The sequence below is a fragment of the Sinohyriopsis cumingii genome, chromosome 16 (assembly GCF_028554795.1).
Source record: "Sinohyriopsis cumingii isolate HCF-2022 chromosome 16, ASM2855479v2, whole genome shotgun sequence".
Lineage (NCBI taxonomy): Eukaryota > Metazoa > Mollusca > Bivalvia > Unionida > Unionidae > Sinohyriopsis > Sinohyriopsis cumingii.
Window position 1 is genome coordinate 99,267,129 of NC_142976.1, and position 13,356 is coordinate 99,280,484.

The following is a 13,356-nucleotide window of genomic DNA, read 5'->3' on the forward strand; positions in this document are numbered from 1 at the left end:
GATTTTAGGAACAACTAGGCTTCATAAGAAGTCTTTTAGTGAAAATCCCATATTGATATGACCTTCCATTCAGGAGAAGTAACAATAGAAAATTTTCAATATGGCCACAGTTATATTAAATGTCTACATGGCATCATATATAACATCAGACTGACACCAATTTTACACAGGACCAACAAGACATAAGAAATTTTATCATGAAAACCCCATGGTAACATTACATTTTGTTCATGAGAAGTGACAAGAAGATTTTCAAAATGGCTTCTGTGGTGGCCATAATGGACAACAGATAGGCACCAATTGTACTTAGGACCAACTAGACATTATAAGAAATATTCTTGTGGAATATGAATTTCAATTCAACTGAACAGCAATAGCAAGATTTTCAAAATGGCTGCTGACAGACATCTTGGATACCATCTTATTTAGGACCTATCTGACTGACATCAAAAGAAGTCTTTCGGTGAAAACCTCATGACCATCCATTTAGGAGGAGTAGCAATAACAAGATTTTCAAGATGAAAACAGGTGAGAGATACAAAGGTACAAGTTCTCTCTTCCTGCCTTTCTAGGATGAAATAAGACATAAACCTACTCAGCCCGCAAACCACCAGACAGAAATAATTTGCTCATGACTGGGCAGGAAGTCCATGATTTTTCACCCTGTTCTTGAAGCTTCATAAAGGAATTTTCAATGGGAATCTTGCAGATATAATTAATCATTGAATACACAAACCTGATCAAAAAACATGAAAACACTATGTCCACATTGTTTGGAATTGCTCTTTGAGCAAAAACAAAAGACACAAGAGTTGATACAGTACTCAGAATACAAACGCTTTCAATGGCCAAAAGGTGGTCAGTAATGCCAAATCAATTTCATTTTCTCCATGTATTAAGGGTGACTAATTCACTGGAATCACCCTCTAGCATGGATCCGGAATCACCAACAAGGATGGATCCAGAATCACCCACAAGCATGGACCTGGAATCACCACAAGCATGGACCTGGAATCACCCACATGCATGGAACAGGAATACCCCACAAGCATGGACCTGGAATCACCTATATGCATGGACCTGGAATCACCCACAAGCATGGACCTGGAATCACCCACAAGCATGGACCCAGAATCACCCACTAGCACGGACCAGGATTGATAATGCTGAATTTAAGCTCATGTTCTATGCACTCTAGGTACACAAGGGGCACTGGCAAAAACTAAAGGTGTCTGAAGCATTACAAATACAGAGATCTATACCTAAGTAATTGATGTGCCAGCCAGAGGTGTAAGAATTATTTCAAAGATCTAATTAGCCGAGTTGATTTTGATACTTCAGACACAGAAAAGCATTAATTTTGTAATTTAAAGACACAAACTTGACATATATTGTATATAAAAAGCAACCAAATAAATAAATTTGTCAAACCTAACCTGATTGCCAACAGACCTTGTCTGGACAAAGAGGGATTTTGTACACCACAAAATAAGAACAGAAATTGGCAAAAATAATATTCACAGAACATATATACCCACCCAAATACTTAAAACTTCCTTTGCCACCAAACTACTTAAAACTGATCTAGCCAAACACCTTTTAAACAAGGAGGCACAGACAGGTAAACATATCTAAGGACTGGGGGACAAGGGCAGAATGATTGTTATGGTGGGGCATACAAATATTTGCTAAAGTTATTTTTAAAAAAATCAAAGCATCCATGATACTGGCAGGTAAATATAACTTTCCATTCTTAACATTTGGTGAATTTTATTTCATTTTTTGCTAGAAATTAATAGACCCTGATGGAAAGAACAGCTCTCATACAAAGTAAAATCAGGGGACACAATTCCAACAAACGAAGAAGCAAATCACATAAAATCATTGATGTTTCATTTATGTAGAATTACATATAAATGTCTGCTCAAAAGGCCAGTAGGGGCCCCGAGTGGTCTAAAGCGCTCTCCATTACGGATCACTGTCATCTCACCTCTGTCTGCGTGGGTTCGAGTCTAGGATTTGGCCAATGTGGGTATGTGAGAAAGCTTGCCAGTAGCTTCTCGTGGGTCAGTGGTTCTTCCCGGGGTTTTCCCGGCTTCTTCCTCCACCATTATTACTGGCCGCCATGCATAGCCTATCGTGTGCTAAAAAATGGCATTAAACCCCACAACAACAACAACAAAAAGGCCAGTGACAAGTAGTAAACAAACAAAATCTGTTTTGCACTATTTATAGGTCAAACATGGACCACACCTCTAAGTGATGAAGAAGAATGCTGCCAATCAAGTTATATCAACTCATTTAAATTGATCTTTTAAGTAATGAATAAAAAGTAAGAACAGGAAGTCAAGTCTGATCTTTGCCTTGTATAGCTTCAAAAGCATTTCCTTTCTAGAGAAAAAAACTCCATGTATTCTTACCACTGGTGACATTTCTGTAGTCTGCAACTTCACCTATAACTTGTATCACAACTGGTGTGCCCCTTATGATCCAATCAGAGTCTACATGAACAGAGATTGCACTCAAATAAGGTCCCAGGCTGCTGTAAACACTCCAAAAGTCTGGTGCCTGACCAAGTGGTAAACCCTCTAATGTCCTGAAAAATAAATTAAAATTTGCATAGAAAATGGTTTTAAATATTACCATGTACATGCTTTTTTTTTTTTTGTTGTTCTAGGGTTTAACGCCATTTTTCAGCACAAGATAGGCTATATATAGTGGCCAGTATAACTGGTGGAGGAAGAACCCTGGTAAACACAGGGAAGAACCACCGACCCACGAGAAGCTACTGGCAGGCTTTCTCACGTACCCACGCTAGCCAAGCCTCTATGTACATGCATTTCTTTGTATATAACATTCACTCTTTAACCAATTTCCACGTTATATCATGATACTATATTATATATTATTATATTATATCATCAATGTATGTTATATACATGCTACAAAATAGTTATTATTCTCAATTCCTAAAATGTTCAACTTCAGCTCAAAATCTCAAGATACAAGATTTTCTGTACATTTACAAAAACACAAAAAAAAAATTTGCAAATTGGAAGTCAGATGGTTAGAGTCTAAATTCTAAACAGGGAAATGCCAATGTCTTCCTTGAAATAGTAAACCTGTATTTCTGGCTCAAGTTTCTTTTCAGGATCCAAAACCCATCCCCAACATTCCAAGTACCTATCAAACTTTAGTACAGCTTAAGGGTGAGTTACTATAAAATCTGAGTGGTCATTTGAGAGCAGAAATCATGCCAGGAACTTATTGTAGAAGATGACAAAATATGAAGATTTTGTTACAGCAATCATAAAAAGTAAAAGTATATTTATTAGTATACCGTAACCCTGTTGGACAGAAATTTCAACACTTAACATCTTCAACCTCAGGTTAGGTGTTAAAATTAACGTAGAGTTCTCTAAACCAGCAATTCCCAACCTCAGGCCTGGTGTTAAAATTAACATTTTGAGTTCTCTAAACCAGCAATTCCCAACCTCAGGCCTGGTGTTAAAATTAACGTTTTGAGTTCTCTAAACCAGCAATTCCCAACCTCAGGCCTGGTGTTAAAATTAACATTTGGAGTTCGCTAAACCAGCAATTCCCAACCTCATGTCTGGTGTTAAAATTATCGTTTTGAGTTCGCTAAACCAGCAATTCCCAACCTCATGTTTGGTGCTAAAATTATCGTTTTGAGTTCTCTAAACCAGCAATTCCCAACCTCAGGCCTGGTGTTAAAATTAACGTTTTGAGTTCTCTAAACCAGCAATTCCCAACCTCAGGCCTGGTGTTAAAATTAACATTTGGAGTTCGCTAAACCAGCAATTCCCAACCTCAGGCCTGGTGTTAAAATTAACATTTTGAGTTCTCTAAACCAGCAATTCCCAACCTCAGGCCTGGTGTTAAAATTAACGTTTTGAGTTCTCTAAACCAGCAATTCCCAACCTCAGGCCTGGTGTTAAAATTAACATTTGGAGTTCGCTAAACCAGCAATTCCCAACCTCAGGCCTGGTGTTAAAATTAACATTTGGAGTTCTCTAAACCAGCAATTCCCAACCTCAGGCCTGGTGTTAAAATTAACGCTTTGAGTTCTCTAAACCAGCAATTCCCAACCTCAGGCCTGGTGTTAAAATTAACATTTGGAATTCGCTAAACCAGCAATTCCCAACCTCAGGCCTGGTGTTAAAATTAATATTTTGAGTTCTCTAAACCAGCAATTCCCAACCTCAGGCCTGGTGTTAAAATTAACATTTGGAGTTCTCTAAACCAGCAATTCCCAACCTCAGGCCTGGTGTTAAAATTAACATTTGGAGTTCGCTAAACCAGCAATTCCCAACCTCATGTCTGGTGTTAAAATTATCGTTTTGAGTTCGCTAAACCAGCAATTCCCAACCTCAGGCCTGGTTTTAAAATTATCATTTTGAGTTCTCTAAATGAGCAATTCCCAACCTCAGGCCAGGTGTTAAAAAGAACCAGCAATTCCCATCCTTTTTGAGCATGAGGACCCCTCTTTAACTTATAAAAAATGTATGCGAATCCCAAAAGGTGTACTCTTAGGCTCCATTAGAATAATCTTTATTAAAAAATCTTTATGTCTTATTGACTTTACTAGTCAAAGCCATTTCTGCATTTATGGCGCTTCATCTGACAAATAATTTTAACTTCCAGCTAACGTTTGTCTCCTTGCCTGCATATTTCTAGATTTATGTCATTAGCCAAGGCTGAATTTACAGGTCATATATTAGATGCAACATAAAAATGGTGAATTAACCTGGGAACTGGCTGTTACAATCAATGTGGGATTATGCTGCATTAAGCTGCATCTGCCAACTGTGTTTCACGTAAAAGATGGTATTTACCTGTAATTATAGAGTGCTAATGTCATTTTCTTGTTGCCACATTAGGATTCTAAAGGTCACCAGAGGCCAAACAGGTGACAATTTTCCGTTGCCAATTCAGAATGTTTAGTCACGAATACAAACATTTTAGTGGCAACTTAAGAGTGTTGCCCATTAAAAAAATCTTGAGAATAACACTCTCTTGCTATAATTTCCACTAGAGGGACCAATAATTATAGATCCATAACCCTCACTGAAAAAGCTGAACTGTCCAAAGACATTTTCTTCTCTGGCAGTGAATAACTACTTAATGTGATACATTACAGGGTGGACAATTCTGCAACCAGACAGCTTTAAGTAGTACTTAATGTGATTCATTAGAAGGCATATAATTCAGCATCCAGACAGTTACCTGAAGTACTTAATTGTGATATTTTACAGAGTGGATGATTCAGCATTCAGTTACATGAGGTACCTGATGTATTATTTTAGAGGGTGTATAACTAATTCACCATCCAGGTAGTTTTGAGAAGTACTTGATGTGATACATTACAAGATGGACAATTCTGTATCCAGACCATTATGAAAAATACTTGATGTGATATTTTACCGGGTGTATGATTCAGCATCCAGACAGTTACCTGAAGTGCTTGATGGGATACATTATAAGATGTAATATTTTACAGGGTGTATGATTCAGCATTCAGACAGTTACCTGAAGTGCTTGATGGGATACATTAAAAGATGTGATATTTTACAGGGTGTATGATTCAGCATTCAGACAGTTACCTGAAGTGCTTGATGGGATACATTAAAAGATGTGATATTTTACAGGGTGTATGATTCAGCATTCAGACAGTTACCTGAAGTGCTTGATGGGATACATTAAAAGATGTGATATTTTACAGGGTGTATGATTCAGCATTCAGACAGTTACCTGAAGTGCTTGATGGGATACACTATAAGATGCAATATTTTACAGGGTGTATGATTCAGCATTCAGACAGTTACCTGAAGTGCTTGATGGGATACATTATAAGATGCAATATTTTACAGGGTGTATGATTCAGCATTCAGACAGTTACCTGAAGTGCTTGATGGGATACATTATAAGATGTAATATTTTACAGGGTGTATGATTCAGCATTCCGACAGTTACCTGAAGTGGTTGATGGGATACATTATAAGATGCAATATTTTACAGGGTGTATGATTCAGCATTCAGACAGTTACCTGAAGTGCTTGATGGGATACATTATAAGATGTAATATTTTACAGGGTGTACACGATTCCACATACAGAAAATTATATTACGTACTTCATGTAATGCATTACTGGGTAAAAAATTGAGCACTGGAGACAAATTAATTTTTGGATGTATTAAAGCTGTGTCCGCATCCTGACAGTTAAAAAAGAACTTGATACTGACACTACACTATGAATAATTCCACACCCAAACAGTTACCAGAAACTAGATGCAATATGCAATATGTTACACTGTGAATAATTCCACACCCAAACAGTTACCAGAAGTACTAGATACAATATGCAACATGTTACACTGTGAATAATTCCACACCCAAACAGTTACCAGAAGTACTTGATACAATATGCAATATGTTACACTGTGAATAATTCCACACCCAAACAGTTACCAGAAGTACTTGATACAATATGCAATATGTTACACTGTAAATAATTCCACACCCAAACAGTTACCAGAAGTACTTGATACAATATGCAATATGTTACACTGTGAATAATTCCACACCCAAACAGTTACCAGAAGTACTTGATACAATATGCAATATGTTACACTGTGAATAATTCCACACCCAAACAGTTACCAGAAGTACTAGATACAATATGCAGTATGTTACACTGTGAATAATTCCACACCCAAACAGTTACCAGAAGTACTAGATACAATATGCAATATGTTACACTGTGAATAATTCCATACCCAGACAGTTACCAGAAGTACTTGATATGATACATTACACAGTAGATAATTCTACACCCAGACAGTTACAAGAAGTACCTGATATGATACATTACATGGTGGACAATTCCGCACCTAGACAGTTACAAGAAGTATCTGATATGATACATTACACAGTAGATAATTCTGCACCCAGACAGTTACAAGAAGTACCTGATATGATACATAACATGGTGGACAATTCCGCACCCAGTTACAAGAAGTATTTGATACAATACATTATACTGTGCAAAATTCTGCACCCAGCAAGTTACGAGAAGTACTTGATATGATACATTACACAGTAGATAATTCTGCACCCAGACCGTTACAAGAAGCACCTGATATGATACATTACATGGTGGACAATTCCGCACCTAGACAGTTACAAGAAGTATGTGATATGATACATTACACAGCTGACAATTTCGCACCCAGACAGTTACGAGAAGTACTAGAGATTATATATTACAAAGAATATGATTCTGCATTCAGACAGTTATATTAAGTACTTCATTTCATAATTACACAGTGAACAATTAAACATCTTGACAATTAAGACAGCAATCCTTGACAGACTGAGCAGCTCTAGAAGATTGACAATGAAAACATCAACTACTTTAGGTCTCAAAGTTGCATGAAGCATTATTACTATGTCCAACCAGAGCATAACATGACACAACAATGTTCTAGGAATCTTGAACTTTGTTTTGTTTTTATTGCCAGAGAGCAATCAATACCTAAGGAATGTAAATGCTGTACACAGTATAACCAATCTTTACATTTTTTTATGAACCCTAATTGTTCTGGAGCAAGACAGCAATCCATATTTAAGGTGTATAACTGCAGAGCACTGCAATCATTAATCTGTGTCATGATTCCATATTGGTGCCAGCCACAATCTATATAGTAGAGGTATACAGAACACATCATTAAATAATCATAATCCCTAATTATTCTGAGTGTCCGAGTCAAACATTTCAATTATCAATAAATCAAATGACAAGACCTCGTATTTTCAACACTTTTTTAACACTAAACTCAAACTCAAGCATACAGTCTAAAATCTGGACAGACTGTAAGTTTCAATGAAACTAAAATCATACACCTTTGAGGACTTTCTTCAATTAAATTTCTTTCCAAAATTTTTTAAGTTTCATGCTGTTAAAGTTTCGAGAAGTTGGAGTCAGGATTTTGAAGTTTGGTAAACATTAGGGCAGGCCAGAAATATTGACTTTACTTTGTGCAACTGCATTCACACGTCATATCAGAATTTTCCCTACATTTCTTTTCCATTATTGATGAAACACGTCTATTTACTAGAAATCATATTATGCATCAAGGTATCATCAGGTGAATTTATCAGGCCACGTAAAAATATTCCATTTGAGGATCTCTGTATCAAAAATAATTATAAAGGGTCTAAACTGAGGACAAACAAATTTTAGAACCTTTTATTTAACCTACTGTATATACTCTCTTATATGACAAGTCCAACTGCAAACTGCACAGACCCAGATCTGCCATCACATAATGTGCAGGCAGATAAAATCTGTGCAGTTTGTTATGAGTAATCGGTAAAACAAACAACATAGACCCTGAACTGCAGGTGCATTATGCTACGGCAGATCAGGAGCTTTGTTGTTTACAGTTTTACTAGACTTAAAAAAGCAAGTACATATGGTATGTAAAATCAAGATAGGGATTGTTCACATATGATGTCACGCAGTGGGGGGAGAGAGGTCAAAATTTTGTGACCAAGTGGGGAGGTGAAGAAATGTGACATCCCAATAAATATGAGTGTGGAATGCTTCTTTCAAAAACAATATCAGAACAAAAACAATTTTGTGACCTGCATCCTCAGTCCATTTTTATCTGCAAGAGATAACAACTCTCTCAAGGATGACTTACATTGGGTAATTGTTATAACCTTTAACTGGTTTAAACTGTTGTTGTTTTTCTAATTATGTAATTCTTTTATTTAAATAATGTAATAAACACTTTAAAAACAAAATGTAGACTAAATAAACTACAGGCCTATGGATGATTAAACTTAGATTTTAGAAAAGTAAAACAATAGGCTAGCAAGACAAGTAATCACCCTCCTGATAACAGACCGACGTGATCAAAGACACACGAGTTTAGCAAGTTGAAAGATGGTATTCATTCCAATGTGAACATTTAATCTTTTTTTTTAATATTTTATTTATGTTAAAAAACAACAAATATAATTAGTTGAGTAGTTCCATGGTTGTGCCGTGTCATGCTGGGTCATAAAGGGAATAAATAACTTAGAGTTAAAGAATAAAAAAATAGAAAAACTGAGTTGGAAAAGTAAGTAAAGAAGATCCCACAAAGCAAGGGACTTGACAAAATCAAAACTGAATGCTTTATTGGAAGATAATCATGAACTGCGCACAATATCAGGGCAGATGTGGTCAACCAAAAATTGAATATCAGGACCAGATGTGGTCAACCAAAAATCAAAGAGGAACAACCATTGCTTTTGCAAACTATACTGGACATTGCAATGCATGGTTCAGCTTCTGATGAAAAAAAGATAGTTTGAAGTCTACAAGTATCAAAACCTTAGATCAATTAATACAGCATTTAAAAGAGACGGCTTTAATATAAGTCAAAGTGGACTATACCTTCATCTACTTCCTAAGCATAGTTCATCATCAGAAGGTAAACGTCATGTAACCACTATCCCAGTAAAATTAATCAGAGCGCAAAATGATTATCACACTCAACATATTGATGGCCAGTTTTGCACAGCTACAATAAGACATTTGCAAGAACAAATGAGGTTTGTTTTATCAGGCAGGATGATATATATTGTGTACCAATTGGTCTGGTCGCTGCCAATAAGGAGAATCCACTGCTAATGCACGGTGAGTATAAAGTAAGCCTTCCTGACAATGACTGGGTAGTTGCAGCTTGGCACAAGCTGATACCCTCAGTGTATGCTGGCATCAATATCCACTGCAATGGTCTTTGAAACTGAGGCACTGTTGGTTTTTCTGGCCAAACATTTATAGTCATCCGATCTGGAAAACACTCTGCATCAACAGCACCCGGCCATGGATTTGACTCTGAAAAGTTGCTGTGTCTGACAGGGTTCGATACCACAACCAGGACTGGTATTGATAAATTGGTCAAGCCGATTCTCGTGTTTACTGTTGATGGTGGGACGGATGAAAACCCACAGTATCAAAAAGTCATTAAGGTTGCTATCCACCATTTCTTTAAACAAGCTCTTAACTGTCTTCATTGCAACAAATGCTTTGGGACGAAGTGCTTTTGACAAGGGTGGAGAGAAAGATGGTGCCACTGAGCAGGGAACTGAGTGGATTAATATTACGTCATGACAACTATGGCAGCCATTTAGACAAAAGAGGTAAGACAAATGATATTGAGCTAGAGAAGAAAAACTTTGTATTTGCCAGAAAAATGTTAGCCGGAATGTGGTTACAGTTGACTGTAGACAATTACCCAACTAATGCTGCGTATATGGATCCATTAAATTCAGAGCTCATGCAGCAGGATGTATTGTGTGGAGATCAAAACTGATGTGACAACCATGTCACTCAAGCCAATACTTGCTTCAGATCTTCAGATTGTGAAGTGTGAACATGTGCTGTTCGTTAACACGAAACTCATACCTCAACATGATAAAAGACAGATTTCTTCAACCTCCATTACCTGTTGTTCAAACATATGAAGGGTTCAAAGTTCCTGAACGAGCAACAGCTGGAGCCTTGTACACATTTCTAACCTTATTCGCAACTCAAAGTCTCAAAACGTAAGACATTCTACCTCAGTCAGCAAACACATTTCAGACAATTCCATACAATATTGCCCTTCACTTCAATCTTTCCTGAATGAGAGAATTTGCAAGATATGCCACATGTACTTCAGCTCTCTGGTCAAGCTGCTCAGTGACTCAGTCCTTCACAAACAAACAGCAGTTCCATCGAAACGCATCCGACTAATGAGAGCCACTGCTAGAAGGCAACGCAAAATGATGGTCATACTAGCAAATGCAGAGAATGGAGAAAGTGTGGATTGGATTGACGAGGAATAGCTTGATATGGAGGGAATATCCCTTCCAATAAATGATATTAATCTAGAAACAAATGGATTTATTGTTCTTCCAATGGAGGAGCACCTTACTTTGCCTTGGGATAATGATAACTATGAAGAGAAATAATTAATTTATGAATACTTCAGATTTTGCACCCTTAGAATTTTTGTGGATTTGCTGAAACTTTAATATTAGTAAGAACTGAAGTGACTGATGTGTTTGATTTACATTTTGTTTTATTTTTTGTTTAAAATTAATTACATTTTTAAAATAATTATAAAAACTTGTCCTTGTCTAGGCCTAATTAAATAAACACTTTTTTACATAGAAGATTGTTGTTTTGTCTGTATAGTTAACTGATTTAAATTACATTTACTTTTCAGTATTACAAAAAGTTGTGGAAAATAATGGGGGGGGGGAGAGATGTTTGACGTAACAAAGAGGGGGGTCCAGGGTTTTGTGACGAAGTGTGATGAGGGTGGAGGGGGTAAAAAAATGGCAACAATTGCATGATGTCATATGTGGACGACCCATAATTGTTTAACGGAAATGTCATCCTCTAGTCTCAGAATGCCATGTCCAATTGCTTGTGTAATCACACTTTTATTAGATATTTATGAGATATTTGCTTCATTTATAATTGAGACATTAAATTCCAATCTTGACTGAAACTGATATGCTTTAGTACCAGAAGAGATCTCTCTTATCAGCTCCAAAGACAAGAGCCAAGCAAGTTCAGTGATCTGGAATCAAATCTCAACTGGTTTTGAACAACATTAAAGAAGAAAACTTCAAATACTATTCAATGTTTATCAAAATTTCTGCAGGAAAGAAAAAAGGCACCAAAAAAAACTGCTGGCATTAAAATGCATAGCCAAAACAGACTGGTTGCCCAGCCTAAAGGAAGTTATATTTCAAAGTCAGCTTTACAATGATCCAACAGTAAACAGTTCTAGGCAGCTGGGTGCTGGAAGCAAGTAATGTAAATATTTGTAATGGCAGCCTCAATAATATGTAATCCTGCATGTGAACCAGTCTAATTCCTCCTTGGCCACTTGAAGCCCTATCAACTTCTGAATAAACATAGACAAAGTGCAATGTGGAGAAAAGAAATCTAATGAGGATAAGACAGGGATACAAAAATAAATATAAAACAAAAATCTGTATCTCAGACATAATTGCTGGTATTAGCAATTCAAATCTGTGACACATGAATCATTCAAGTCAACTTGGATTAGACAGATTTACTTTTTAAAGGTTTTCTGTGGGGTTTCTCAATCAGATTGCCAAATCTCATATGATATAACTTTAAAAGAAGACTCAATATATGTGATTGGTCATTTTGAAACACAGCAAAACACAACAATAAATAACATTTAGTTACTATATTTGACGAAAATTAGCTGATGGAAGTAAATTAAATATTCTTGTAATCTAATTCATCCTTACAACATTCATACCAAACTTTTGATTCAAGTTTTCACACATTAGCGGTTGCAAAACAGAGCTAAACTGCAACGGTGCGAAACTAAGTTTCCACACTGGGCATGTTTCCCAAGACTTCTATTAAAAAAATCTAATTATCAAAATGTATCACTTGAGGCATGGTGAGCCATTTACATATGCAAATATATCCTCAACAGATAGCATCCCCAGCCCTACCCCAAAAAGATGATGAATTGTCTGAAAAGCCTAAAATTACAGCCAACTATGCAACTAGTTGCCTACAGCTGCAAAGGCAACAACTCTTACAAAAATTATGAATGTACGATACTCAAGATAAACATCACTACAAACTGCCCCACTGCAGTTATTGTAGAGATATGACTGGAAATTTTTCAAAGCTATGTTAAAAACCCAAAACACACACATACACATGCTTTAGTTCAGAAGATTGCTTTATATTCCATCCAGCAGTAAGAGTACAGTCTTAAATTCCATCCAGCTCTAAAAGGAGTTAATAAAAGTGCTGCAACTCCAATGAAAATGATGAGCATATGATGTAAGGTAATTAATTCAGATAATTAAGGTATTTAATTTCACCTCAATCCACCAAAACTAATACAATGTAGTTGTATTAGAAGAAGATTTTAAAATAAGGCTGCTGTAGCGGACATTTCTGAAGTCAGATTGGCACCATTTTTATTCAGAGCCAAACAGATATTATTAGATGTCTTGTGGTGAAAATTCAATACAACCATCAGGGGGAGTAACTATAGCAAGATTTTCAGGACAGCTAACATCATAGATTAACTGGACACCATAAGAATTCTTTTGATGAAAACACCATGTAAAAATGACTTTCCATTTAAGTGGAGTAACTATAACAAGATTTTCAAGATGGCCACCAGGATGGCAAAAGTAAAGTCAAATAAGTACCATTTTCATTTAGAAACAACAAGATATATTAAGAAGTTGTCTGGTGAAAACTCCATGCTGACAGAACTTTTGAA

General features: G+C 36.3%; 1 protein-coding gene across 2 annotated transcripts in view; it reads right to left on the bottom strand.

The window, feature by feature from the left end:
* Window positions 1-13,356, bottom strand: part of LOC149781051 (polycystin-1-related protein-like) — a 535,051-nt gene that overhangs the window by 457,864 nt on the left and 63,831 nt on the right. For both annotated transcript variants that reach the window (XM_089938184.1, XM_089938183.1), the window contains exon 4: window positions 2,421-2,596. In XM_089938184.1, the coding sequence (XP_089794310.1) occupies window positions 2,421-2,596 (176 nt within the window). The remainder of the gene's footprint in view (window positions 1-2,420; window positions 2,597-13,356) is intronic.